This window comes from Equus przewalskii, unplaced genomic scaffold (assembly GCF_037783145.1).
Source record: "Equus przewalskii isolate Varuska unplaced genomic scaffold, EquPr2 ChrUn-5, whole genome shotgun sequence".
Taxonomy (NCBI): domain Eukaryota; kingdom Metazoa; phylum Chordata; class Mammalia; order Perissodactyla; family Equidae; genus Equus; species Equus przewalskii.
Window position 1 is genome coordinate 431,707 of NW_027228753.1, and position 27,984 is coordinate 459,690.

The following is a 27,984-nucleotide window of genomic DNA, read 5'->3' on the forward strand; positions in this document are numbered from 1 at the left end:
TCTAGACCACTGGCTCGGCTTAGAGCAGAACATTAAAAAACATGACATATGCATATCCATTTTTACACTTAAAAATTTTCTTAAAAATTATTTTTACACTACAATTTTTCACATTTGAGCTGAGCCAAAAATAACTACTTTGCATAATAGTGGGAAAGAAAGGCATATTAGAGGCCCATTTCACACCTGAGTGACTGCAGAGCCGATCTTGAAGCCATCCAATGGGAGAGGTCGCCCGACGGAAAGTTGCTGGAGCTTACGCTTAAAGGAAAGAGTTGCTATTGTACTTTCCATGCCTTTTTCCCATGCATGGAATACGTTGGATTGGTTTTTGCATTACTCCTACCTTCCCAGAACAACATGCCGTGCCCCACTGCAGAGCAAGCAAGCGACCTTAGAGCACCCGTTGTTCTCTTGCACATCCTCTGAGTAATGAAGTGTAGGAGTGGAATTCCATGCAGAAAGGCCTGGAGACTTAGTGTCATGCACAAGGCACATCCGATGTGGAGCCAGGGACCCCTGTGTGCTGAACTGAAGAACCCAACCCCCGGCATGGTCATCAGGGCACATGGCAGGGCGGGGCAGAGAGGCCCCATCCTTCCTCCTCTAGAAACGTGTGTGGCTTCTGTGAACGGACTAAACCCCTCTTTTCCTTCCCCTTCCTGTCTCTTCTCCATTTTCTCCCTTTTAAGGAAGTTTAAGGCCTGGCTGATTCTCAGCTGTGTGAGTCCTCTGGGTCCCTGGATCTGACACTGGCCTGGGGGCAGCAGGGGGGCAAAGGGGCTCAGGCTAGCTCTGCTCCAAGCCACATTCTCTCAGTAAGCGAGCGTCAGGGTTGCCTCAGTCTGGGAGAAGGCCTGTCAGCAGCCCTGGGATTTCACTGACATTTACTGATGATGACTCAGACTCTGGTCCCTCGCTGAATAAGGTCTGCACACGCACACATGTAACTCTGTCCTCTCCTTGGTGGAAGGCGGCTATGGACCCCAGTTTAAGAGTTATTGGCCTAGAGGACCATCTGGGGATCACCTGCACCTCCGCCCTGCTTCTTCTCTAGCAGGAGGGTCTTACCTGTGCACATCACGTTGAAGCTCCTGAAACAGCCATAGGTGGGGTTGGAAGAGGGACAATTTCATAGCAGCCAGTTAGGGGAACGCACGATGGCATATCCTGAGAGATCCTTCTCCCCCAAGGGTCTCAGGTTGGCGGCTGTCGGCAACGCCCATCTCCCTCACATTTCTATCACCCTCACGTTTCACTCTTCCAGGCCCACAAAGCAAAACGCCAGTGCTCCCTGGCCGACAAGTCAGGCTTGAAGAAAACCAACCAATTCCCATCAGTCAGGAGAAAAAAACGACGCAGAGAAACCAAACCAAATCATTTTATTGCGCAGTGTCCTTCTACCAGAAAATTACTAAAAATATAAATAGAAAATCTCTAGAAAATACTCAGAATAGATCTGTAATCTTCCTTCTCCAAATGGGGGCCAACCTCTCTATTCTTTAAAAGTCGACGGATTACATGCATGTCCAGCTTCATATCATCCACATACATAACACAGACACATTTCTCTCCGTGCAGGGCAATGTGCCATCCTCCTGCCAGGTTCTGGAAGCTCACCTTGTCATCTATCAGGATAAAGCTATGTGCTGAGTATGGGGTTACAGTGGGGTTGGGGGAGAAGAGACTCTGTGGCCCCAACTTCCTTATGGGGACCTAGATGATTGTTTCTTCATTTCTCCTTGTTACCCTGCCCTTGGGCAGACTGGGCCACCAAGGGCCATGAAGCTGGACTGAGGGCTTTGTGTGTGTGCATACACGTGGTGGGGGTTGGGGCATGTGGTTGCCATGCTACAATCATAGGAAGGTCAGGCTGTTGAGACAGACACAGGGAGCCAGGTGGGGCTTTGGGTAGAAGAGCTGGGCTGAGCCCAGGCCCTCAGCAGGATTAAAAGTCCTTGTTTCTGTGGGCCTTTGGGTGGCACTCAGCCCTTAGCACCACACAACTTCCACAGCATCTAGGACCAGATTTCAGCCTCAGAGGGCCCCCCCGAGGCTGCAGCATCACCCCTGCTGCAGGAGGACAGTGAGGCGGAGATCACAGAGAGGCCAGCTAAGACTAGAGCGGGGTCCCACAGCCTCTTATTCAGTATCAGACATGAGTCTGAGGAACTCTGAGGTCACCCTGGCACTGGTTCTGGGACAACCTCGTAGGATCTCTGTGCTAATATTGGGCCTTAGGGCCTTAGGGCCAGGACTTCAGCTGTGGCTGGGTGTGGGGAGCAGAACAGGGTGCTTAAGCCAGCCTGGGCCTACAACATCTGTGCCTGTGGTTACGACATCACCTGGGCAGAGCCACCTGGTCCCTGGGGGGAGGGGGAGGCAGCCCCAGAGTGCAGGTAGCTGCTAAGTTCCCCATTAGAGAAGCAAATAGAGCTTCTGGTATGGAAGCTCAGATCAAAGGGCTAGCCTCCAGCATGGGTATTCAGGCTCTCTGCCCCCACATCCCCAGCTCTGTTTTGTGCCAAACCCCAAGCCATTCTGGGAAAACTCACAGGCCCCCAAATAATGCTAGTCCTGAGAGTTTCTGAGCATCAGGGTCAGACATCGCATCCTTGTGATGTTCTTGGAGTAAGGCAGGATCTACACATTCAGTAACGTCCTGCTCACCTCACCATGGCCTGCAAGGTGCCTGGCACGCATGGACCCTTGCAGGGAAGGGGAGACAAGGCTTCACTGTGAGCATGCAGTGAAGACTTGTTTGCCAGGGTGATGGAAGACAGGGTAGAAGAAGAGGGGTGGGAGCGCTGTGGGAAGCTTGCACAGCTGCAGAAACAAGAACGCAGGGAGGGCGGCCGCACCCTGGCGATCCCTGCCCCCACAGGCTCCCAGGTCTATAGGAGTCAGCTTGGACGTTTTATATGGCAGAGGTGGCGGGGAGGGGAGCAGGAACCAGGTAATGAGAAGAAGTGGGAAGTGAGGTCTGGGTGCCCCGGAGCTCATGGGTGGAAGCCGAACAATGAAAAGAGGACGCAGCAGAAGTCACAGGAAGTGGCCTGCCTGCAGGATGTGGCAGTCCCAGCCTTCTCCCAGGGAACTGCCACGCGGTTCAAGAAAAGGGATGTGCCCTTCTTGCTGCAAAGGCCCCCAGGGTGGGGATCACCCCCTGAGAGGGTCTCCTGGCCACAGGAAGACAGCACGACAGGACCCCTGGTGGGAGACAGGAACACAAAAGTGGGTTAACCCAGGAGGGCAGGAGTCAGTTGGGGTTGGATGAACCGAGTCACAGAGATCCTGAGGGAAGGTTGAGAGAGGACAGGTGAGGCATCAGGACCAGGGAAAGGCAGGCCAGAGGCCCCTCTAGGGAGACCAGGGCAGCAGGAGGCTCAGGCAGTTTCAACACAAGAGCAAAGCACCTCCACTTCACAGACAGTAGTGCACCTCCACGGCTGCGTCTCATCGCATTCCCCACTCCCACATCCTTCACTCTGGCTCAGGCATTTATCATGCCTGGAGCCTAGAACTGCGTCATTTCAGGCTGTGGGAGATCCCTGAAGAGCTGCTCTGACCCCCAGTGACTGCTCCTTCCTTGTCCTGTTTTCACTGCCTTCTCCACTACTTCTGCTTGGGTTCTCCTGGGACCAGCGCCCTGAAAGCCAAGCTCCTGGCTCCCCCAGCCAAAACAAGACCAGAACATACTCTGCTGCTTCTGCTGGGCCTGCCAGGCCCTGTCTTCACTCACAGCAAGGGAAGCCCTGGTCTTTCCTTCTGTGCAGGACCCTAAGTGTAGCTGCTCACGGCATCTTCCCCAAGGCCTCGCCCCGACAGGCACGTGGGGCAGGCGCTCTCGGTGGCCAGCTCTGTGCCCTGCCCCAGGGAGTGCTCACTGCCTTCTCCATCTGGCCAGACGGGAAACACCCTGAGAGCCCCAGGCAACAAGGCTGCCTCAAGGTCTCAGGCCTGGTAAGCATCTTCTCTGGTCCACAGCCACAAGGGCAGAGGCAAGGTGACAACCAGGGGCCCGTGCTGTGCTGGGATCAGGAGGAGCCCTGACTGGGCTGTGCTCAGGGTATGTGGCTTTCTAGGTCTGGACCATCATCAAGCCAGGCCCATCATTCCTCATCCAGCCCAACTCCCCCTGAGGCAGGAGGCCTCCCAAGCCACCAGGGAGGAGCAAGAAGAACAGGGGAGCAGGCAGCATGTGGAGACAGGCAAACAGAACCCCTGCAAGCCCCTATCCCGGGCTGGTGGCCCTGCCATTCAATGGGAAGCCAGGGCAACTCGGGAGCAGAGGAGCTCCAACATCCAAGGTCTGCAGCTGGCACCCAGAGGAGCTTACGGAAAATGAGGATGAGGGACGGCACCCCAGTCCCTCTGCCATTCCGCAGACGGACTCTTTAACTAGGACTACTCCTGGACTTCTGGCCCTGCACCGGCCTGTGTGAGAGAATCAGCTCTCTGCTGGTGCCTTGTGCAAAGGGCACGGAGGAGCTGGGGCAAAGGCCAGGGTGCACAGGGGAGGGGAAAGCAGAGGGGAAGGGGGGTGGCCAGCAGGGATGAGAAGAGGCTCTACTCAAAGGACAGCAGGTCTGGGTGAGGGCCCTCATTGTCAAGGCTGGAGGTCCGTGCCCGAGGATGGGGGCTGCTGGCCTCCAGTGACTCAGCCAGGCCGATGGGGCTCAGGCTGAGTTTGAGGCCATTTCTCTCCATGAGGCCAGGGGAGGAGGCCCTTCTGCACTCAGTCGTCTTTAGCTTGGATTCGTCCTGGCTGTCCTTGTGGATTAGGTCAGGTACCGACAGGGAAACCTCTCCATTGGGCAGAGCCTCGCCCCTATCCCTCATTTCCATGGAGGCCTCTGGCTCTGAAGCGTCTGCTGGGACAGGCTGGGCAGTGGGAGGGGAGTCCTGGGGCTGCCCATGGGACAGCTCTGTCCCACACTCTAGGTTGCTTAGGACAGGCTGCGATGAAATGAGCATGTCCTGAGTGGTCTTCAGAGCCCGAGGGGTTCGCTTCCTGGTTATGGGAGGTGGAGGATCCAGCCGAGGGAACGCTTCTTGCAGGGCTGACCTGTAAGGTGGATGACAATAAACACACATCCTTTAAGAACGGCGAGACACCAGTCCCTGCTGCATTCCTGCTTCTCTGACTCCAACTGCACTTTGGACTCACCCACCTGGTGAGCGCTTTACCTTCGGGCTCTCATTCTCGGTTTAGTGCACAGGTCTCAGCAGCTTGAGCACAAGAACAGGCTTTCAGGCTGTCACAACCTCACTTAGTGTTCAGAGCAGCACAGAGCATTAACGCTGAGACCCCCAGTCAACTGTGTCACATCAGAACCTATGCAATCAGCCTGGTAAAGGACGTTACCACCTCGGGAGCATACGGTTTAAAACAAGGCCTGGAAATGGGAGGGTTTCCCTCCCCTGCCCCTGTGGGCTCTGACAGACACTCACTCCTCTATGAGCAGTCAGGGCCGCGGTTCACAGGTATGGCTGGGTTTCAGAACCCACCTGGGGAGCTTCTGGGTGCTACCTAGGTTCGAATCCAGCTCTGACAACTACTAACTTGTAATCCTAAGCTACTCACGTTACCTCTGTGAACTTGCGTTATCTGCAAAATGGAAATATAGCCTACCACAGAGGGCTCCTGTAAGGGGGAGGTAAAAGAATGCAGCTGAAGGGTGTAGCACAGCGTTCAGACACGACAGGCACTCATAACGCTAGCTACAGCTATGGAGGGTGAAGTCAGCTCCCGTTAACATTGCCCAATCGGTCAGCTATTGTGCCCATGACAACTTCACCCCCCTTTAGAGTCATTTTCTCCCATTTGTCTGTGACTCTCTTCCAGTGGGTCCACAGAACCGTAGGGACTTTTGGGTGCGAGGGGAGATGTGCACTCACCTTTCACCCTCCACGTCAGCCCCACTGGCCAGTTGGGCCCCTGCTGTCTTGTTGATCTCCATCGCGCCCACACTGCCCAGGCTCAAGGGTTCTTTTCTCCGCAGGAAGTCATTAACTTTCGCCCCCATGGCTTTGCCCAGGTTCTTGAGGTGCTGGCTGCTGCCCACCCAGAGTCCCGGCCCACCAGGCTCCACAGACCCGAGGGCGGCAGAGCTGGGGGCCGCGGGCCTGGACAAGTGGGGGAAGGAGCGGCTCGCCTGGAGCTTTGGCGTGAGGGCTGTGTTCAAGTTCTCAAACATGCTGTGGTCCACTAGGAACAAAGAGGGAGAGACAGGGAGCCGGTGAGTAGAGGGCAGTGGGGCTTGTCTTTTCCTTACGCCACGCCCACAACTTGTAACTTCACAGGGCTTTGGAAATAGTCATGAAAGAGCCAGTAAAGACACTCTTGAACCTTCCCATCCAGTTTTCTTGATGGGATGTGGGACTAGAAATTCTAGTTCTGCCCCAATCAAGTTAATCAGTGATGAACTCCAGCCATAAAAAAGCTAACTTCTCCCCTTAAACCTACCTCCTTGACTCACAGCTTGACCTTGACCCTTACCTTGGGCTCACCACGCCCTCTGAAGTAAAGAAAAAATGAGGATGAAGCAATGCTATATGACATTGAGCTGTGAACACACGCTGAGCTCTCTGACTCAAGCCCTGGGACAGAAGCCAGTGGAGGGATGGCAAACGCGAGGCCTGGAGCGGAAGCTCCCCACTGAAAAGCCATGTGTGGAGCACATTTTCTCCACGGAAAAGTGGGCCAGCAGTTGCTCACTTCTCCTGAGGTAGAACTTGGGAGAACGGGCCAGCAGCAGGCAGAGAGAGGCTAAGTGGTGCTTGAGAACCAGGTCACACCAAATGGACAAGTACTCGCTGCCAACGAAGCAGGAGGAGCTTGACAAACACCAGCTCACTTAATCCTCATGGCAATCTAGCAAGGTGGGGCCTGGTAAGATATATGTTGATAGATGAGGAAGATGGGGTTCAGAGTAACAATGAACTGCCAGGCTTGAGATCACAGGGCCAATTACTGGAGGGGCTAGAACTATTGGCCTTGCAGAACGGTAGGCGTTTAATAAGTTAGTTTAGTTGACTTTTTATACAAATACTTAAACCCAAAGCTCAGGTCCCTTCACTGCTTTGCCCAGGCTTGGATCACAGAACGGTCGCCTAAATGTGCCTGGTAGACAGTCCTCTTTTGGCTAGAACGATTCACTCAAAGGGCTGGATGTAGACCCACTGGGTTGTAAATATTTGCAGAGCAGAGGCCAGGTCTCATTCATCTTTGTATCTTCACCAGCTGGCCTGGGTCTAGCACATAGTAGGTACTCCAAAAGTATCTTGAATTGATTTGCCAAACCTGTTCTGCAGATGCAGAATTGTGGAGGCCAAGATTGTAGCCCCAAGGTTTGTAGTTGGAACGGCTAGAGCTCAGGGCTCTAAGCCATGCTGTCCATGCACTCACATCCGGGCATCCTCTCCTCACCTGGAAATCCCTCTCAGTCCTTAAGGTAGTCAGACCCTCTCTGGGGCCTTGGAAGCAGGCCTGTGCTTTCTGTCCTTACCAACTGCCCCAGATATTTTGTCAGTCTCGGAAAAGGAGGTCACTAGGCTCCTCTCCAAGTCAAGACCTCTGCCAAGTACCTATTCTCGATGAGTCTTCCTAAGAGTAACTGAGGTCAAGGTGGATCTTTTCTTCTGTCGAACTTTCGCATAAAGCAGTTTTCTCTGCCCTGCGCTGCTGAGTCTTGGGTCAGGGGAACAGTTCTCTTTATTGTGGTTTCAGCAGTGATATCCCTTCTGAGCCAACTACCTAGATAAGCCATAGTCTAAGGGTCTTTGGGCAGCAGGAGGAAGCTGTGGGAAGAGGAGTGGAGCTCTTCCTCTGTGGGGATGAACCCCACAGCCTTCACCTCTGTAACCGCCCCAACCCACGCATAGGGAAAGCACCACTGCAGGGGGGATGTGCCGGGAACGCAATCAGAGCATCCTTGGGATACGGGGCGCAGAACTGATCGGTTCAGGCTGGCTGGGCTCCAGGTATAGACCCAACACACTAGCAGGAGTTCCCAGCCCACCCCTACGACAGGGTTATCAATTCCTGATTCTTCTCCTAAGAGTGTGTCTTGCCATGTCATCCACTTTTGCATAATTTGCCTATCATATCCCACATCCTCCTAATTTTTCTTTAATCATGAAATCTGCAAACTGGCAGAGGAGCCCTCGGAAACTAAAGCATTTAACTATTTTCTCCAAAACCAGAAAAGTATTTGGGCCACCATGAAAGGAGAGCAAATGTTCAAGAGAGGTACGCTGGGGAAGGCAAATCCCCCCACTTCCTGGCTAAGATACTTCCGTGGCAGTTTCCTTATCGGTTTAAAGTGAATTTTCAGAGCAGTCACACTCATTTCAAAAAGCATATGGACCAAAAACTTCTGTCAAAGTGATTTGTAAATTGTGAGCCCCATTATTATTTTCAAAACACATTAGAATAAATGTAACTTCTGCATAATGCACCATTTTGGATATCCTGTATTTCTTGCTCTCTTCCCTTCAGAAGATATACACTGAATTCTTAAGTAATTTAAAGATAGCCCATCACACACTCTCTTTACCATTCTCTAAGTCTTTGAGGTAAATACATCTTGTCTCTGTAATAAAATGGTAAGCTCCTCGAGGGGATGTGGCATCTGAAGTGATTTTTATTTTCTATAATGCTCAGCATAGGGCCTTGCACAATAGTAAGCATTTAATAAGTTAGTTTAATTGACTTTTTATATGAATACTTAAAAACTGACTGCATTATGGGCTGATATTGTAGAGAAACTGTTCCCAAGCCTTTTTCGATTTACAAGAGCCACTCCAAACCCCTCCTCTGGCAGTGGTCCACAGGGGCTCTTGAGGTCAGACTGGGACAAACTGCCCTTTTCTCCAAAGTGGGCCTCTGGCTGGGGCTCCCTCCATCTCCACATCCAAGGGATGTGCAGTACGCCCCTTTCCTGCTGTTGCGCTAATGACCCTGCACCCTGTCCCTCCCTTCCTCAGGGCTGGAAGCTTGGTGGTTCAGGAAATAATGGCGATGGTGGAAAGAAAGATGATGGGACCCCAGTTGAGTGGCCCTCCCAACAGCACCCCCCCCACCAACATGCACAAACCCAAGCAGAGGGGAGCATTGGGGGCGTAAGTCATCCATAAGAAAGATGGTCTTACCTGTCCGAGAAAGGGGCTCGGAAAGCAGGTGGGAAACAAACGAGAGAGAGAGACATATTTTATGTAGTGGCCGACCACTTCGAGAGTGTCACCTTCTGCCTGGGCCACCAGCAACAAAATACTGAGAGGATACAGCATGCAAGACACAGGCCCTGCGACTAGGAGTATAACAAACCCTGGATAACCAGGTTCCCATAAACTTTTCAATAACTAAACCAAAACAGAGTTCTATTTTAAAAACTCTACAAACAGGAGCTGATGTGGCCTTCCATATTTCCCCCAATATTTTCAGCCCTCTCGACATTAAGTATATCTGAAGTTCCACCAGCTGGCACTAGGAGGAAGGTATTCGGCCAAGGCAGGATGACATTCTAAGCCTTCTGGATCCTGTGTGCACCACTCATTACTATACTGTCTCATTTCCACATGTAAATCACTAGGTTTTAGACCAGGAAGATGCTCACCTACTCCAACTGTCTAAATTAACAAAATGGAAAGAAACACAGGTGGCAGAGAGGTCTGCCTAATACCACACAGGGAGCTAGTGGCGGAGAGGGAATGAGAACACACACATGCTGACTCCCAGACCCATGATCTTTCTCTCTACCACAATGGCCAAGGGAAATTGCAAAGAGCCTCAAACTTTCCAGAGTGCATGGCATCAATTTACATTCCAACTCGTTCTAATGTTCCAAACCAGGCTATGAAGGAGGCACACAAGGAAATCAAGTTCTCTACACAGTCCGGAAAATGTGTAAACACTATGAATAAATAAGAGACAGGAAGACAACTCTGGGCTCTCGTGTGCCGAAGCTCACATACTCACTCCACACACTGCAGAGGAGCCCACTGCTCCTCACGGAGCGGGCCAGCTCTTTCCCTCACAGCATAAACACATCCACATTTAGATCCAAAGCACTGCATGTAACTAGTTGACACCTGTCGTGAGCACCTGGAGTGGGGCACCTTCCGCTTATATTCAAAGCAGCATCATCAGCTTTCACCCTGATTCCACATCTCTCTAGCGTGCTAGGTTGTTCTATGACAAAAGTGAAGCAAAGAGAAGGGGCGACCTTGCCACTCTGGAGTCTGCAGTCTCACCAGCAAACTGCCTATGATGAGCAAAACAGTGTTGAGTAAGCCACCCATTTGTGTTTTAGTCATTTGCTAAAAATAGCACCAACCATTTAAAACAATATCTGGTCCCTATTCTTAGGAAGTACACGTTGAAGTATTTAGGCACAAAGGGACTTTACGTTTGTAACTTACCTTCAAATAACTCAGAAAAAAAAAATGTATACACACACAGAGACAGAGAGAGGGAGGGAGTCGATAAAGCAAAATAGGTAGAAGATTAACAAATAGGAAAATGTGGATACAGGGCAAATGGATGTTTTTGTACTAATTTTATTTTTGCAACTTTTTAATGTCTGAAATTATTTCCAAAGAAAATGTAAAAAATACACCTCAAACCAAAGAACAGAAACTAAAGCAAAACAACAAAAATACCTGGCTCAGAGTTCAGGCAGATGATGGAGAAGGAAAGCAAGGATGTCATTCAGAGAAGACAGAGGTTCCCAGAGCTGGGGGGTGACAGCAATGACACAGAAGAGTGACAGAGAAGAGCAAAGCGGGGCACACAGATTGGGCCACTACCAAGTCTCTACTATATTCTTCCTTCTCTCTGGGTATTCTCCATCAAGGCAGGCCACTGAAGAAGGACAAGTCAAAACAAAAATCTTTAAAAAACTTAATCTTGCTTGCAACAGACTCCACCCATCTTTGAAAGGGACAACCCAGCCAGTGAGTAGAATCATGTGACCTTCTTGTGATGTCAACTGTGCTCAGAATGTTTATCGTCTGGACAACCCAACCAGCCTCTTGGCAGCAGGCGTGTGATATCCATACTCTATGGTCGGCAGACGATGGAGAACTTCTCACTCCTCAGCATCTCTGGACCTGGAATCTCTTCCTGTGCCCTGAGCACTTTTCCTGATACTATGTCCTCACATGCCACCAGCTTGCCAGGTAAACTCAAGGGTCATAAAAATGTGGTTTTTTGAAGCTTTCAATTGAGTACTCTACCAGATCATGTTACAGGAGCATAATTTAGTGAGAAAGTGAAATTACACATGGGGAGAAAATAATTTTTCAAAACGCTGCATCCATGATAAGCAGTTCCTGCTGTTTGTTTATTTCTGGCAAGGGAAGGATGGGGGAAACATTTGTTGTCAAGTTTTCTTCTCTAAATTCTGCACGAAATCTCAAGGTGACAGTCTGTCTACATAAAGAGCATGTGCTGGTTTTAGCCCTGTTTTGACAAGCTGGAGGAGATCTAGAGTATCAGGCTATCAGGAGGAGCCTAAGAGGCAGGATTAACTGATGAGCACATCATGGAAGAAAGCTGGATGCTCTCAGGACTTGCTAGTGTGGCCTGTGGACCTGCAACAACAGCATCACCTGGGAGCTTGTTAGAAATGCAGGATCTCAGGCTGACCCCAGACCTGCTGAAGCAGAATCTGCATTTTTAACAAGATCTCCAGGTGATTCCTATGACATTAAGGTTTGAGAAGTATTGCTCTGTGGAGTAGTTCTAAACATCCATTTGTCTATACACAGGACATTTATACAACTGTTTCTCAAACTGAGTACAGCTACTGCTCTGGGCTTTGAGGCAGGTCGGCTTTTTATCCAAGTGTTAGCAGCCACCTAGGGTCCACCTGAACTCTTTCTGGCTGTTGGTGGGAGATGTTTCAATTGGAGAAACTGGCTTCTCACCCTCAAAGGGACCATGTAACACAGCTATGCAGCCCGGGACCAGACTCACTTCCTCTCTGGAGCCTAGGGGACACCCAGGGGGTGCAATGCAGAGTGAAGTCACACAGGCAGTGAGCTGCAAGAGGGTCGAGAGAGGGGTGGGCCAGGAAGAAAGCTGTTACCCGGTCCACCTCTTGAATTCTCCATTGGAGAGAACCTTTCCCAGGTCCCAGTGAAACTGCCCCATTTGGAATTCCCCAGTGTGTCATCCGGAATAGCTCGGCCCAGCTGGGTGCAAGAGCGGTCGTTGTTTTGCTTCAGCTTTGCGATGCCTGAAAGTACCAAGGCTGAGCCTCTAGGTACGTCTTCGGGGGGTCGCAAGAAGAGGACTCTCAACCTTGCTCAGCTCACTGGAGTGCTTCCTCTGTACCCCAGACATTGCTAAGGCTGCGTTACCCACGGAGGGGTCCAGCCCAGCACAGGCCCTGCCACCTCAGTACCAAAGCAGCGCTCTCCGGCACGGCGTGGTTAACACAGTGCTCTTACCAGGTGAGGCCGTCTCTGACTTGGCGGGCACAGGTGAGGGGCTGGGAGGACAGGGGCTGCTCCTTTCAGGGAAGGGTGCCTGCGCACCAGAGAACCACCCACTGCCTTTCCCCTGCAGTCTCCTATCTGGTCCTTCCCTTAGCAGAGACCCACAGGCCTGTGGAGGCCTCCTACCTCTCCTCTTCTGTCTCTCAAACTGGTGTGCAGCAGTAATTTCTGCCTAAGTGGCCTGTTGCAGGAAGACAGTGAGGCTGGCAAAATGGCCACAACCATTGGTGGTGGAAAGAGGAATCATAGGAGGCCAGAGGTCTGTCTGTCCTTAGAGGAGGCGACGAAAGGTGCCTGCCTGCCTTCTGCTTATTCCACGGCCTTCAGCGGCCCCAGGCCTCACTGGCCCCTGCCCATGGCCTGAGGCTCAGACTCAGCCTTTCCTTTGCAGACTGCATCTTGGGGGACCCCCAGAATGAGGAGCAGCTGAGACGGAACTGCATTATCTACCGGCCCTGGTTCTCCCCTTACAGCTACTTCGTATGCACGGACAAAGAGAGCCACCTGGAGGCCCACAGCTTCCCAGAGGTGCAGCGGGACGAGGGCAGCGGGGACAACTGCCTTCCCGAAGACATGGCTGAAAGCATCTGCTCATCCTCTTCCTCTGCAGAGAACCCCTGCCCCCGAGAGGCCACCAAGAAATCCAGGCACGGCCTGGACTCCATGGACTCCATCACGTCCCGGGACATCCTAATGGCCTCCAAGTGGCACCCAGCTCAGCAGAATGGCTTCAAGTGCGTGGCCTGCTGCCGCATGTACCCCACCCTGCACTCCCTCAAGAGCCACATCAAAGGGGGCTTCAAGGAGGGCTTCAGCTGCAAGGTGTACTACCGTAAGCTCAAAACCCTCTGGAGCAAGGAGCAGAAGGCCCGGCCGGGAGACAGGCTCTCCTCCGGTAGCTGCCAGGCCTTCAAGCAGCCCTGAAGGATGGTGGCAGCTGCCTTGTTAAAGTGGACCCCTCAGGTTAACAGGGGCTGAAGCCTATTCATGTCTCTAGAGAGATGTCAATAAACCGAAGTTAGTCACAGCCCTCTGTCAAGTCTGAGGTCACCCTGCACCACCTGCTATCCCTCCCAGTCCTGAGTCCCCGTCCCCTTCCCCTTGGGCTAACAGTTGCTTAGCAACCCCAGGCCTACCCCCTCTTTTTTATAAAGACAATACCCAAACTTTGGTAATATCCTCCAAGACAGTGGTTCTCAAGGTGAGGTGTGCAGACCAGCAGTATCAGTGTCCCTGGGGAACTTCTTAGGAATGAAATCCTCTGGCCTACTGAACCAGGACTCTGGGGGTGAGCCCCGCAATCTGTGTTCTAACCAGCCCTGCAGGTGATGCTGACGCAGCTCAAGTCTGAGAGCTACAGCCCTAAGATCCTGGCCTTCTTGCTGGTCCCCTGGGACCAGTCCTTGCCCCGGCTCCCCCCACAAACACTAGGGGAGAGCTCACTGAGGGCAGAGGGTTGAATGTCCTTTCCTATCAGCATGGGGAAGGTTCTATTTGCAGAGCCTCTGCAGTTTGACAGCTCCTTAGATGTCAGAGCTTCTGAGGGGTGGAAGCGGGGGACGACATACCCTAGCACAAGGCAGAGAAGAGGCAAAGAGGGTGGGGACCCATTCCTGCCACCTATACCACAGTCCCTCACTTGGAAGGGGCACCTCTGGCTGAAGCAGAACAGAATCATTTTTGACCCAGGGGCATCTTTATACAGCTGTGTTGAGTCATGTCAAAACGGGCAGGGAAACATGTGAAAACAGCACTTTCCGTCACCAAGTAACGTCCCAGCCCTGATTCTCATTCCATTTCTGAGCAAACTTCACTGCCAGCTCTGACCCAGAAAAACAGGTGAGTATCAGGGATGCAGCAAGGACCTCTGCTTTGCCCATTATGTGGTTAAAAAAAAAAAGAAAAAGAAAAGCTGAATGCTCAATGGTCTTATTTTTAGGCCTTATTTACCTCTCATTTCATCTCCCTAATGACTCAGTGGGCCCTTTCACCACAGTGGGGCACTTCCTTTCAGAGACTCTGGCACCAACCCTCCCCGTTCATCCTGCCTCCCCACTGGTTGGCCAATAGGTGGGGTGGATGGTCTCCCCTTACCTTCCAGTGACAGAGTAAGTCTTCCTGAAGCCCCACTTTATGGTTTAGCAGAGCTGCTTTGGCTTACCACGGTTTTGTTGAAAAATCGTTTGTGGTTCCTTCGTCCCCACAGAGTAAGAGACTAGACTCAAACCCCACCATGCCCCAAGCTGTGAGACCACTCCCAGCCCTGCATACCATCCCCTGCTCCTCACCTTGCTCTTTCCCCAGGCTCCACCCACCCAGCCAGAGTCCCTGAGTCTACCTGACCTGCAGGCTCCTGCTGGGCTGAGAGCCAGGACATGTGGAGGCCCACCCGCCCACTCTGGGGCGAGGTGGTCTCCAGGCAGCCCTGACAATACTCCCAGGGCCCAGTTCCCTGAGGGAGCAGATCAGTGACTCCGGGCAAGTCTTCAGTCCTCACTCTGACCTCGTTTCCCTAAATGGGAAAGCCACCTGAGGGCTCCAAGGCTTCTCCTCACACACATCACTGTGCATGTGTGTCCCCCTTGATGGGGCTCTTGAGGGAGTACAGGGAGGGGGACGGGGGTGGACAGGAGGAGGCCGCTCATGGTCTCACTACCGTCTGTGGGAGAACCAGGAGAGGAACTGGCTCCTCATCTGCTCTCGCACTGTCTGCCCAGCCCACATTCCCTCCTCCAGGGCACCCGTACCACAGGCACAGAACATGTTAAAAAAAAGAGGGAAAGCCATCCAATGGTTGGCGACTAAGCCCAGGGCCACTATAACCCCAGCAAATTTCTCAGGACAGAATTCTGAGTAAAGTTTCAGCACAGCAGAAGATGCACCCTCGGGGCCGGCCCGGTGGCAGAGCGGTTAAGTGTGCATGTGCCGCTTCAGCTGCCTGGGGTTCACCGGTTCAGATCCCGGGGGCGGACATGGCACCACTTGGCAAGCCATGCTGTGGTAGGCGTCCCACGTATAAAGTAAAGGAAGATGGGCACAGATGTTAGCTCAGGGCCAGTCTTCCTCAGCAAAAAGAGGAGGATTGACAGCAGATGTTAGCTCAGGGCTAATCTTCCTCAAAAGAAAGGAAAATGAACCCTGCACACAACTGTACTGAGCAGTACAGGCCTGGCCTCCCCCTTCTCCCCGGTACATTAGAAAATAAACTGTCTAGTGCCCAGCCTGGGCCACTGCCAGACACCCTCCTGTCTCCTTTTAAAAATGCAGTCTCCTTGGGGCCGGACCCGTGGCCGAGTGGTTAAGTTCATGCACTCCGCTTTGGTGGCCCAGGGTTTCGCAGGTTTGGATCCTGGGTGTGGACATGGCAGTGCTCATCAGGCCATGCTGAGGCGGCGTCCCACATGCCACAACCAAAGTCACTCACAACTAGAATATACAACTATGTACCAGGGAGCTTTGGGGAGAAGAAGAAGGAAAAAAAAAAAGGCTGGCAATAGATGTTAGCTCAGATGCCAATCCTAAAAAAAAAAATGCAGTCTTTTAGCCTTTAGCTGTATGTTATATTTTATCCCCATTTTACAGATAATAAAATAAGGCTCAGTCCAGTGCATTCATCCAGAAAGGGCAGAGGGCACATGAACCTGGTTGATGTGACCCTCCCAACCTTCCTTCAGGCCTGGGCTTGACAAAGGCTTAACAAACCCTCTGCCTTCAAAATGGCTAAAAGTTCTAGCCAAAGGAATCTGGTTTCCAGAAAGTCGCTTTGCGAGATCCTGCAGCTCCTCATTTCTCTAACACCCCCCTTAGCAGCATTCCTCCTCCCCTTTCCTTTCTGCTCCCCAAAGGAAAGCCCATACCCCCATGTGTCAGGACTCCTCTGCTGAGCCGGGTTGCAATGGCACCATCGTCTTTCCAGGCAGGTGTGGGAGGAGCCTGCTTTGCCTCCAGTATAGACATTCCTGAAATGTGCCCATTGAGAATGCTACCAGCCACATATTTCAGACATTTAGTCAGGGAGTCAGTGAACCTTTATAATCTTGATGATCTTAGTTGTATCTGAAAATGTCTACGGTGTCATACTTTTTCAAGCACTCAAAACTCACTGCCACTTCTCATCTATTCCAACAATATTTGGAGTTTCAAAAGACCCGGGATTGAGTGAGTCTGAAAAAAACAGGTATAGACCGGGGTTCTTAACCCGGGTACTATGGACATTTTGGACTGGATAATTCTTTGTTGTGGGGATTGTCCTGCGCGTTGTAGAGTATTTAGCTGCATCTCTGGCTTTCACCCACTACGTGCCAACACCATCCCTCCCCCAGTGGTGACAACCAAAAATGTCTCCAGACATTGCCAAATGTCCCCTGGGGGCGCAAAATCCTCCCTGGGGGTAGACCTAACCTTGCAAGGCTGGTCCAAATAAACTACACCTGAAGGCCCCACCTTCCTCCTCTCCTTGCAGGAACATGTGAATTCTTTCTAAACACCACACCCTTGGGAACCGTGTGTCACAGAGCTGATGCCACCCCGCTTGGGAAGTGGAGTGGAAGTTAGGGGGAGAGAAGGACCAGGTAGAATAGAAGAAGCAAGAAAAGACAATGGAAAAGCATTTAGAAATAAGAAAGGTTTATTTAGCAAAAGCCACTAGACTAGTGACAACATCCAGGGAGTAAGTGCACTTACATGAACAGAATCTTTTCCCAGAGAGTTGATCCAACAGAGTTAACGACACAACAGTTAGAGGAAGTAGAGGGCTCCGGGGCAGGGGCGGGAGGAAGCAGTCAGGCAGAGGGTAAATGAAAGGAATCCAACTCCTAAACCAGAGCAGCTGAGAGAGGTGAGGCTATGAAGAGGCTTTACAGAGAGTGCTGATGTAAGCAGGAATATAAGGAGTAGCATTTTCAATCCCAATATACAGTCCATCCTGTGCAGAGAAGTTCTTTCCTGGCTCTGCAACTGTGAGAGCCTTGTGTGCCCAAGAGTCTGCTGGCACCTGGGAGAGGGACCCATAAGGGAGGTGCCCCTAGTGTCCACTTATCTTCCATATAGCGCAGAGTAGAAAGATTAAAAAGGAGAAAGGCAGGAGTTGAGTTAGCAGAGCAAGAAGTAAGGAGGGAGGAGGACAGGGTGACATCGCTGGGAAATCAGGTCTGCAATGTTCCCTTTCCTGCCCCGGGGCTGGTGACCCTTCAAGGCCCCTAGATCCATCCTGTGTCTCCCACCTGTATACCCGCAGTGTGCCCTGGTTTGGATCACACTGGGGAGGATGCCAACACATAAACCAGTGCTCCAGGGAGGGCCTGAACTGGGGAAAGGATGGGCGAGGCAGGCGGAAACTACCATGGGGCACTCCGAGGGCAGGGCTCTCTAATGGGTCCCAAGTCAACGGTGCAGATAACTGGTCTCTCCACTTCTTTAATCTCTCCTCCATTTCCTTTCTTCTTTTCCTTTGCAAACTTTTCAAGACCGTTGTAGAAACTCTCTTCCCCACCCACCCCATCCACGCCCTCTCCTACCACATTCCACACACCTAATCCACCGGCCTCTGGCTTGATCCTCAGCTCCTGCTTGCAGACAGTGGGCCTCGCGAAGCCAGACCTTCCACTCCCCTGAAGACTCAAGATTTTAATGATTTAAGAGGTCCCACACTCAAGGAAGTCTGCGTTAGAACTCTATAAACTAGCGAGACTCCGCCAAATCGGATTCCTGACATCAGCTCCTGTAGCTTTGTGGATCTCACTTTCTAGGTTTTCCCTTCCCTTGTGTGTCCAGACCTACTTCCAACAGTTAATTAGAAAATATAAGAAACAGAACCACCCCTCTCTAAATGCACGTTTGGAAAAGAACACAAACCTACTGTTGATTCAAACACCCTGGAGATCCCCATTCTCTTCTCTCCCATTGCTTCTCACAGGCCTACACACATGTATACACCGTCCCTCACATGTGTGTACATACAAGCACACGTATACACACACATACACACACATGTACTCGTCCTATTTCCACTGACACCCTGGTGCATCAAGGACAGTACATAAAGCTGCATTTATATTCTTTAATTTGGACTTTCTGGTCTAGAAGAAATGCAACTGTAGCTATAAGAAAAGACCTGCACTTTCATTTATATAAATTATAAAGCAAAGTAAGGGTTGAAGAACTCTATTTTGGGGCAACCACATCCTTACCAATTGACTCTGAAATAATACTGCAGTCTGGGTCTGCGGTTTGTTGTCCAGGATGAAGACTTAATTGCCCAAACACATGACTTGAGCATGTCTCAGCTCTCTCTTCAGGCATCTTTAGATCTGTTAACAGCCACTGATTGCCTTACTGGAGCCAAAGGAGCTTGTCTCCTTGCCTCCATCAGCCCACTGTACCGAGTGGTTATCTCTAGGCCAGGCCTAGATGGCAGAAGATAAGAGAACTGCACAGGGTACTTCTTACAGGTGTGCTCGAGGCATGCACCCACGGAGAGATGGGTCAAGGGTGACATGGCTATGGTCCCTGACCTAAGTGGCAGTGATTCTGAAGAGGGCACATAAGCCATCTCAGCTACCAGCCTGTGTCCATTTTTTTGCAATGAAAACTGACCACTACTGCCCAGTGGAGGGGACAGGTTGAGAGGTAAGGCTGGGGGCTCCGAGTCTTTCAGAGAGGCGAGAGTGCTACAAACGCTTCAGCTGGCATAGCCCCTGAGGCAGGACACAGGAGAGAAGGGGTCAGCCTCCCAGCCTCCAAGCGGGTGAGTTGCGCTTGCAGGCAGGAGGCAAGCAGGGGCTTCCACACTGAAGAACCAGACCTGAGTGATCTGTGGCAGCAGAGGGGCTGCCCTCCCCACTGGCTTTCACAGCAAAGGCCTGAACCATGTTAAACTCCCAGTCTCCCTCTGAAGCAACACCTGACATCCAGCTAGAGGTGTTCGGATCCAATCCATCTGAAAACTTAGCCAATATGACACATCCTAATTCCACGCTCCTACTAAAAGGACTATCCTGTCTTTTATAGCCCAGAGCATCCAACCTCTACAATCTGCAAGGGCCTAGAGAAGGAATTCCTCCCATAAACGTCAGGGGAAGGGTAGGCAACTGTAGCATCCTGATGTCCAAACACAAAGCACCTGAGACGGTACCAATGGCTTCCCTTCATAGTCGGGACCACGGAGATGGGGAGAGCAAGGGGGCTGCTGGGACATCACAGACAGAGCAAGGAGCCTGATGATGGAGCAGGCGGGGAGCAGGTCCTTCAGCAGCCTGGTAGTCCTCAAGAGGGACCCTTTCCCAAAGCCATGGGCTCTGGAAGGCCCCGCCCTCCCTATCTTGTAGTCACAAGTAGGAGAGAGGAGCCAGCCACCTCTGGGAATCCAATAGCTTCCCCCCTTGACCCTCCAAAGCAAAATCCCAATCCTTTTCTGAAACTGTAAACTCTTCCGGGCCCCTGGGCATCCTCAGTAGCGCACACAGCCAGGCAGCCCCTATCCGGGGCGGCAGCCCGACAGGGCGCCTTACACCACGGGCCACCTCCTCCGCCTCCTCGCCCTGCGGCACCTACACGGCGATCTCATCATCCAAGCTGTCACCCAGCTCCTGCCTCTGCAGGACGTTCAGCAGCCGGGGCAGCTCCTCCTGGGACCACGAGTCGCGCTCCTCGCTCTCGTCCGTGTTGGACTCGTACTCCGAGGCGATGCCCGACTCGCGGAACTTGATGAGCTCCAGGCCGCCCAGGAGCGGCTGGCCCTGCGCGGGGGGCGGGGTGTCCTCGGGCGGGAGGAAGCGGAAGCACTCCAGCTTCACCAAGCAGTCGCGCCTACCTAAGGGGCTGCCCGCCGGGTGCGCGAAGTCGGCCAAGCCCGCGCCCAGGGGCGGCGAATGCAGGTCCTCCGGCTTGGGGGTCGTGGGATCACAGAGCACGGGCAGGGCTCCAGAGCGGAAGGTGATCTCCAGCAAGCTGTCCTGGGAGCCCACTGCGGGGTGAGACAAGAGGGGGAGCAGGCGACATTAAAAGGTGGGTGGTTTGGGGAGCCAGCCCTCCGACGGTCCCCGCCCTGACCAACTGAGGGGCACCTCAGGAGCGTTTGGGGTCTCTAAGCACTTCAGCCCTTCCTTCCAGCGCCCCCCTCCGCCCCCCAACATGGCACAGACGTGCCAGGCTGGAGGGGAGGAGAGCCGGGAACGTGATAAAGGTCAGGCAAGGTCATGTGAGGAGCTGGGGGGCCAGTGGATGCCTTGAATGGGGCATGAACAGGGAAAAGATACAAATTGAGAGGGCCATGGGAAAAGCATGCGGTAACGTTTAGTACAACCTTGTAAACTGGCACTAATTAGGAGAGAGCAGGGTCTCAACAAACAAAAACAAAAATCCAGAGAGGCTTCCAGAGCAGTGAAGCGCAGTGGTTCTCCATCCATACCTTTGGGCCACTTTAAAAATACAGTGTTCCAGCCCCGCCCCAAGCTACCCATGCAGACTCTCCGTAGGCTGGACCTGGGAATATCCATTTTGTACAAAGCTCACGGGATAGTTTGAGAGAACCACTGGTATAACAGGGAAAGCATTAGTTTGCAATTAAACCCAAGTCTGCATCTTGGCTCCACACCTTGCTAGTCCTGTAACCCGGAGCTAGTGATTTAACCTCTGTGAGTCTGTTTCCTTATCTGTAAAATGGGCATAAGGACATCTACCACTCTAAGGCTTAGAGGAGATCACATATATGAAATTCTGTCACAGTCTCGGGCCCAATACATGACCAATGGATATGTGTTGGTTCACAGCCAACACACACTTGGAGCATGCAGCCAACTCACGGACAAAGTCGAGAGGAAGGCGTGGAGATGCAATGCCTTGTAATACTTCCCAATCCAGCCTGGAGGCGGCTGTGCATCTCAGGCCCCGAGTCAGGTAACTTCTGCCACTAACCAGAGAGCTAAATGGCCAGTTACTCCTCTGCCTTCTCCGTTACGTAGATATACTGCTACCAGTCTTTTCTATGCTACACAGTTGTGAAATACATGGGGCAGAGACAGTAAACTACTGTACGGTTTGACATCTCCTGCAGAGCTCATGGAGGGCATGATGCACAATAGGTGCTCAGTATATTTCGACTGGAAAATCCCTCTGAGAAAGAAATGCGTTGCCTTAGGGTGTACAGTGCCCGAGCCCCCATCATGGAGAGACTGCATGAACATGTGGCAGCAACTCCCGGGACATTCAAGGCCAAGTCCGGACACTGGAGTCGAAGACAACCAAGACCCTCTCTGGCCCTGCCATTCTGTAATTCCATGAAGTGTATGGATGGGACAAACAAAGTTCCCCTTGTTTTCTGCTGGAATACCAGGGCAGGTCAGGGGTCCAATAAAGCACCACCAAAAGCTTTAGGGAAAAGAACATGCGTTTCCCAGAGCCTCCACAGGGGGAGGCCAGGTTGGGCAGGGCTCTTGCTTACTGGCGTTCTGTCCTGACAGCTTCAGCTCCAGCTCCTGCACCTGCTTGACCAGCAGGGAGATGTGCTGGAGCATGTCCTTGTTCTGCAGCAGGAGCTGGTGCACGCGAGCCTGGGCCTCCAGCCGCGCCGCAGCCTCAGCAGCCAGCTGGTCCTTCAGCAAGTGAACCTGCAGAGAGGAGGAGGAGGTAGAGAAGACAGAGAGAAGACAGAACAGAGAGGAGAGAGGGACGTGAATGCAAACGAGAGTCACCGGTGGACAGCAGGGACCGGAGATGCCTTCCATGTTCGATTCAAGATGAAGAAGCCCTTCCGGGGCAAAACAGGCACCTGGGCTTGTAACTGAGAGAAGGAGGAGCCAAAAGAAGCTGGGTCACTGGCCCTGTGGATCTTGCTGTTTGCCCCGAGTGAGGGTCGTGAGGCGTCACTCACGTACCACTCAGGGCCCCACACCAAGGGCAAGAGGCAGGAAAGAGCCATCTGCCAGCCCCTGCCCCTTCCCTGTCAGGAGAACTCCTTCAGCAGCTGACATACATGACTGCTGTGTTGAGAGGGGTACCTTTTTCTCATCTTATCTTTTAAAAAATAAACACAAAAACTGATATACCGACCCACTAGCTAAGAACAGTGTCACAGCAAACTCCCATACGATCTTCCCTCACCCATTCCTCACACCCAAACATGAGGAGAAACAGGAAGCCCTACACATGCCCTTTCTAATTCATGAGGTGGTCGTAATACAGCCTGTCTTTTCACATCTGTGGGTGTCAGCTTCTTTCCCTGACTATCCATTCCCTTTTTATTTCCTGGGGCACCGAGGACCACGCTTCATACCTAGTAGGGTCAAATGTTTACTGACTGACTCACAATAGGGCCTCCTCCAACAACGGCAGAAGGGCTGAGGTGCACAGTTCACAGAGCTGCCCTCTATGGGAAGAGGGGGACTCACGTCAAGTCTCATGGTAGAAGAGCTGGTGACAGCACAGCCAGCATGCTTGGGACCCAGTGGTGTCTGTTCTTGGTGTGTGACTGAGTGTGGGAAAACTCAGGGAGAGGAGACGTGGGGTTTCCAATGATATCAGGACTCTGGCTTCAAGAAACTGAGTCACAGGGCAATCACAATGTTCACTCACATATGTGATTCTTGTGCTTAGAAGTAGATAAAGGGGTCTCTGTGGAGGGTTTGAAGAAATGGAGCTCATGAATTTGGCAGCCTGGACCAAGGCAGCTTGTGGGAAAGAGGGTTTTCTTGGACCACAAACATGGTGTGGATAAAGACACATTGTCAGGTTGACTGGAGCAGGACAGGTGGAACGAGGAGTGGAGGAGAAAGAAGGAAGAGGAGTCAGAAGAGCTAGCTGATTCTCTTGCTCAGAAAACAAATGCTCTGGATTTCTGAAGAGCAGATTGCTCCAAAACGATTCACATTTTATCTAGCAGTAAAAGACTATGTCCACCCCATAGTCTGGCCAGGCCTGACCAGGGACCTGCCAGCCCAGTGTCTGCCCTTCCCAGCAGCTAGCACTCAGAGAATCATACTCTCTGATGCAGTGGCTGCTTCCCTCCCTGCCCAGATTTGAGGACCTGACCCTGTAGTTGGCTCTGCTTCTAAGTGGAGCCGCTAATGAGATTAGTTGCCACTTTCCATTAGTGGCTCCCAAGGTTAGGCCCATCTTTCCCCCAGGGGCAGGATGCTTAAGGAATCTAAAGTAAATCTGTCCTCCACAAGGCACTGTTAGGACGGAATTGATATTTTAGTCCAAACATCGGCCTCATTTGCTGCCTCATATAAACTATGGAAAGATCTAGAGAGGGTGAGAATAAGGAAAGAAGTGGCTATAATATTTTAATATGGATATCTGATGGTGAGTGGCTATTAAGCCTTTATCTTCCTTGGAAACTGAGGCATGGTGACATTTCCCCTGAGACTCCCCCAAATCCTACTGGTTCTGAGGAACAGGACAATTGCTCTAGGAAGCCCCCGGGTGTCCCCCAAGAGGAAGGACTACCTTAAGCCTTCACCTGCGAGTAATGTAACTTATTCCAACTTAGAGTATCATTAAAGGAATCTAGTGAGCAGATAGAATTGTTCATTATCTGTTTTCTATTTTCTTTGGAACAGCAATGTTAGGCAGAAATGTGGAACAAAATTTTCAGTGCATGTAAGCAGAGAAAGCAGAGAATTCTGCACACCACTAACTGGCACCTATGGTGGGCTCCCTACACACACGCTGCAGACTCAGATACTTGCAACCCACATCTGAACATCCCAACGGAAAAGGCCATTTGAGAGCACAGGACCAGGAGCTGGAACGCTTGAGTCTGTCGGTTTCTCCCTGTGAAATTGTAGGTAATTCGCTTCTACCTCGACTTCAGTTTCTCAGCTGGGAGGGCTGGCTAGAGGCTGAAACAATCTATGATTCCACACCCAGGTGGACACAATGGTCAGTACTGGGGGGCATTCACTAAAGGCTCTCTGAAGAAAACCCCAGATCCCCTCTGTAAAGTCAGAGAATGAGGACTGGGGACAAAAGAGGAGCTCCCTTCTGCAGAAGCCAGGGGGAAAAAGTTGGAAGCTTCTTTTGCAGGTGGAATACCAGCAATACATAAAAGAAGACCCTTCAATCAAATGCTTCCATCACAAATCCACCAGCCATGAGAAAATACTCCTGAGTTTGAGGGCCAGATTAAATATGAATTTTAGCTTTGCAAACACAGAGTTCTAACATTTCAGTGTTTTTAAACCCTGGGAATGCGAAAACACACATTGCTGCCACTGCCCCCAGCCAGCACTGATGAGCTCTTCTGCTTCTGTGACTGTCCAAGTGGCATCAGGCATGAGGCTCCCACCCCTCACTGTGGCAGGCTGCGCCACAGGAGAACCCAAACCTGGCCAAACTGAGACCAAATGGCCTGGATTTCTTTTAAATTTGAGGCAATTTAATAATCCCTGTGTTTTGCCTATGGAGGTCTGGCTTTGAAGCTCCGAAATGAGGCAGCATTATTTCCAGCCTTGGCTTAGGGCGTTGGCTATAGCTGTGTGCTCGCTTCCTCAGTCACACAACAGGGCCAGACAGCACCACCTCCTTCCTACCAGATGGGATCTTTATTTCTATTCTGCACATTCTTCTTTCAAAGAACTAAACACCTTTTGCAAAGGTAGACACACTGATTTCTGGAAAGGTCTAAGTGAGCTGTGTTGTTCTTCGGCAACGACTCTTCCAGTCACAGACTATTTCCGGTCAGCAGGAGGGCCGTGCCTGGAGGGCAGGCTGGGATGCCCAGCTCTGCATTCTGGCCACAGCACGACAAGTGTAAGTTCAACCCTGCACCCTCTAGCTCCAGGCCACTTCCCAAAACTGCCATCCCCCCTCAACCCACCCAGCAACACCAGACCACTGCCCAGTGGCTCTCCAGCCTACTTGCCTGGACTCCAGCTCCTCCATCAGAAGTGGGGGCAGGGCCAGGCTGAAGTTAGGGAGCAGCAGGCACATGGAAATGGCAGTGGAGAGAACCAGAGCAATTTGCCCCCCCCCCCGCCCCCCCAGTGGACACACAAGCAGAGGCAGGTGGCGCTGTCTCAGCATGCATAAGGCAGGATGTGGGCAGGGCACCCAGGGGGCTGGGGACTGGGAGAAGCCACGAGGACACAGGCTAAATCTAGGGCCGGGGGTGGGGTGCAGAGTGTTTTTAGCGCTGTTTCTCTAACTACGGCACACACGATCGCAAAGCACAAGTAACCGATCACTTGTTTCAGAACAAGCACAGTGGCAGCAGGTAGAGTAGAAATCTTTAAATAGCAATATGAGCTGCACTAACGGTTTTTTCATAAGCTAGGCCAGGATCTGAGAGACTGTGAAGGAATCTGGCCTATTTAACTGTCGCCAGTCAGCCGCAGTGCCCAGATCAATTCTGGAGCTATGTGGGCCCAGCCCACGGCCATGCGGGTGCCAGCTACGTCCCAGCTTTGGTTCAAGGCTTGGCTGTCCTCTCATTCACACACTTGAACGTCTGGTCCATCTAAAAGCAGAAAGCTAGTGCAGCCAGGCAAGCCTCATGCTGGGTCGGGAAAGTGGTCGGGGGGCTTGGGAATTCACTGTTTACATACTGAGGTCTAACCTAGAAATGCTTAAGAGTTGGTTGAACAACACCTTTGCCGTGTACCTTTAAGGCCAAGGCAGGCCCCTTCTGGACCAGCTCTGAACCAATTTAGGGTGAGGCCGGGAGAGGTCTTGGGGTCTGAGACCAAATCAGAATCCTATGAAAGAGACCTAAGCCTGGTTTCAATAACAGCAGAAGCACACTGGCCTCTGAGAGTAAAGGCGGGGCATAAATGATGCAACAAAGGACCCCAAGAGTGCACCTGTTTGTAAGAAACTGTTTTCTCAGGAACCACATAAGGAGGATGCAGATGTTCCCAGAAAAAAGGAAAATGTCTTCCCATCTGAAAAGCTGAGGTCACAGTATTACCCATTGGAATCTGGGGAGTGCTGGTAGTTTAATGAAGAAAGACAGAAACTTCGCAGTTTGGTGGCAATAGAGTCTGACAGAACAAGTCAAAGCTGACCTTGGCTGGAAACGAAAATCAGTGCCACTGGTGCAGAGAAACCGAACATGCCAGATTTGATCTATTTTAAATGCGTGAAAGATGCCAAGAAGACCAATCTATTAATCCACTTACATATCTTGTATAATTATTTTTACCCAAAGATATGGATACTAATAAAAAGCCCTTGGATTCAACGAGTGGAAGAAAGAGAAGTGTGCAGAGAAACCTGTATGTGAAGGCTGGTTTAGGGCTGAATCCATCTGGAGGACCAGAGAGCCAAAAGCCAGCTGCCTTCCTGGGCAGCCAAGGAAGATGAACGAGAAGGTGGCCAGAGACTGCCTGATGGGGATGGCAGAGAAGGGAGAGGAGGATGCTCAAGAAGCTATGTGATGGCCTCAAAGTCTTATCTGACCTCAAGATTTTGAAAATCTACAACCCTCAAGTCATCTCACCCGTGTGGGATACGGATGAACTATGGTGGCATTTCAATCATGTCACTGCTCCAACTGAGAGTCAACAAGGCCACTGCCAACTATAATCAACAGATTTTGAGTGAGAGGCTAAGAGTGCCCAGCCTGTGGAAGTGGCTGGAACTGAGAGAAGCTGATGAAGTGAACCGCAAACACCGTGCTCTTCCCTTCCTCTGGATTCGCTATCCTCTAGGAGAAAGGCTACTCAAACGAGGCCAGGGCAGTGATGTCCTGTTGAGACAGATGCTTGAGTCTGTACCAGAAACCACTTCTAGGGTTTCGTCCTGACTGTAGTAGACCCATGACAAGTTATGGGTCTGGTGGCTTTATAGATGGAATGCTTCCTTCCACTGCCACAACACTTTTCTTGTTGTGTAGATTACACATTTGCAAACAGTTTCTCTTTGGTAGTTAGCAGTGACTTCAAATTCAAATGTCTCTCTGATAATATTCATCATGAATATGCATCAAGCCCATTCTTAGATAAATAATAATTACTTGGCAATCGATATGCTGAAAGAGAAAAGTATTATGGGTGGAGAATGGATTCGTATTCAACGGAAAACTTTTGGAAACCACGTGAGTCAGGGTGCTGGAGTGCTCAGGCTTTGTGCTCCTGTCAGCCATCACGCCCAGGAGGGGGGATTCTCGCAACAGCCATGCCATTAACTAGAGAAGATGAATTCTGTTATCTGACAAAGAGCAATGATTCTTTTCCCCCAAGTACAAGAAGCCATTAATGACATTCCCCCTCTCTGTTGCTCTTTTGGGAACATCTGCGAATCCTCCCAGCATCAGCACACATCCTTTTGTTTCCTGGTCAGAAGTTTTTAAAAGGCTCCCGTCACTTGGGAGCAGTGCCCCCATGGATTCTACTCTCTCGAAATCTGGCTGCAAAAGGCGTCCACGAGGCTCGTGCCTCAGGCCCAGGTCAGTGCAAGACTTAGAAGGTGGTGATATAAAGTGTTATAAGGAGGTCTTTTCAGGACCCGAGTCGTAGCAGATCCCGTTTTGATTAGGCT

The 27,984-nt window shown here is 51.5% G+C and overlaps 2 protein-coding genes across 12 annotated transcripts in view; one reads left to right on the forward strand and one right to left on the reverse strand.

Annotated features, from left to right (window-relative positions):
- Positions 1-1,365: 1,365 nt before the first annotated feature.
- Positions 1,366-27,984, reverse strand: part of CUNH1orf226 (chromosome unknown C1orf226 homolog) — a 213,897-nt gene continuing 187,278 nt past the window's right edge. For 7 of the 10 annotated variants that reach the window (XM_070608217.1, XM_070608214.1, XM_070608215.1 and 4 more), the window contains 5 exons: positions 25,370-25,411; positions 21,947-22,112; positions 20,318-20,470; positions 5,902-6,211; positions 1,366-5,068 (listed from right to left, as the gene is read on the reverse strand). In XM_070608217.1, coding sequence (XP_070464318.1) covers positions 4,570-5,068; positions 5,902-6,211; positions 20,318-20,470; positions 21,947-22,112; positions 25,370-25,411 — 1,170 coding nt within the window. In that variant the 3' untranslated portion in view covers positions 1,366-4,569. Of the gene's footprint in view, positions 5,069-5,901; positions 6,212-9,156; positions 10,953-20,317; positions 20,471-21,946; positions 22,113-25,369; positions 25,412-27,984 lie in introns of those variants that run through there. The other 3 variants (XM_070608218.1, XM_070608216.1, XM_070608222.1) reach the window with 2 other exon arrangements.
- On the forward strand, positions 11,050-13,534 carry SPATA46 (spermatogenesis associated 46). Of its 2 annotated transcripts, XM_008535819.2 has the most exons (3): positions 11,050-11,184; positions 12,349-12,462; positions 12,899-13,534. In XM_008535819.2, the coding sequence occupies exons 1-3, from the start codon at positions 11,082-11,084 to the stop codon at positions 13,429-13,431; spliced, it is 750 nt and encodes a 249-aa protein (XP_008534041.2). In that variant the 5' UTR covers positions 11,050-11,081; the 3' UTR covers positions 13,432-13,534. The 2 variants fall into 2 exon arrangements, with proteins under 2 accessions (XP_008534041.2, XP_008534043.2); XM_008535821.2 differs by lacking the exon at positions 12,349-12,462 and having other exon boundaries at positions 11,053-11,184.

Coding starts and splice junctions, on each gene's coding strand:
- SPATA46 (XM_008535819.2), top strand. CDS start 11,082: ATGGAGAACTTCTCACTCCTCAGCATCTCTGGACCTGGAATCTCTTCC. Junction 11,185..12,348: donor ACATGCCACCAGCTTGCCAG/GTAAACTCAAGG, acceptor TCTGTACCCCAG/ACATTGCTAAGGCTGCGTTA. Junction 12,463..12,898: donor TAACACAGTGCTCTTACCAG/GTGAGGCCGTCT, acceptor TTTCCTTTGCAG/ACTGCATCTTGGGGGACCCC.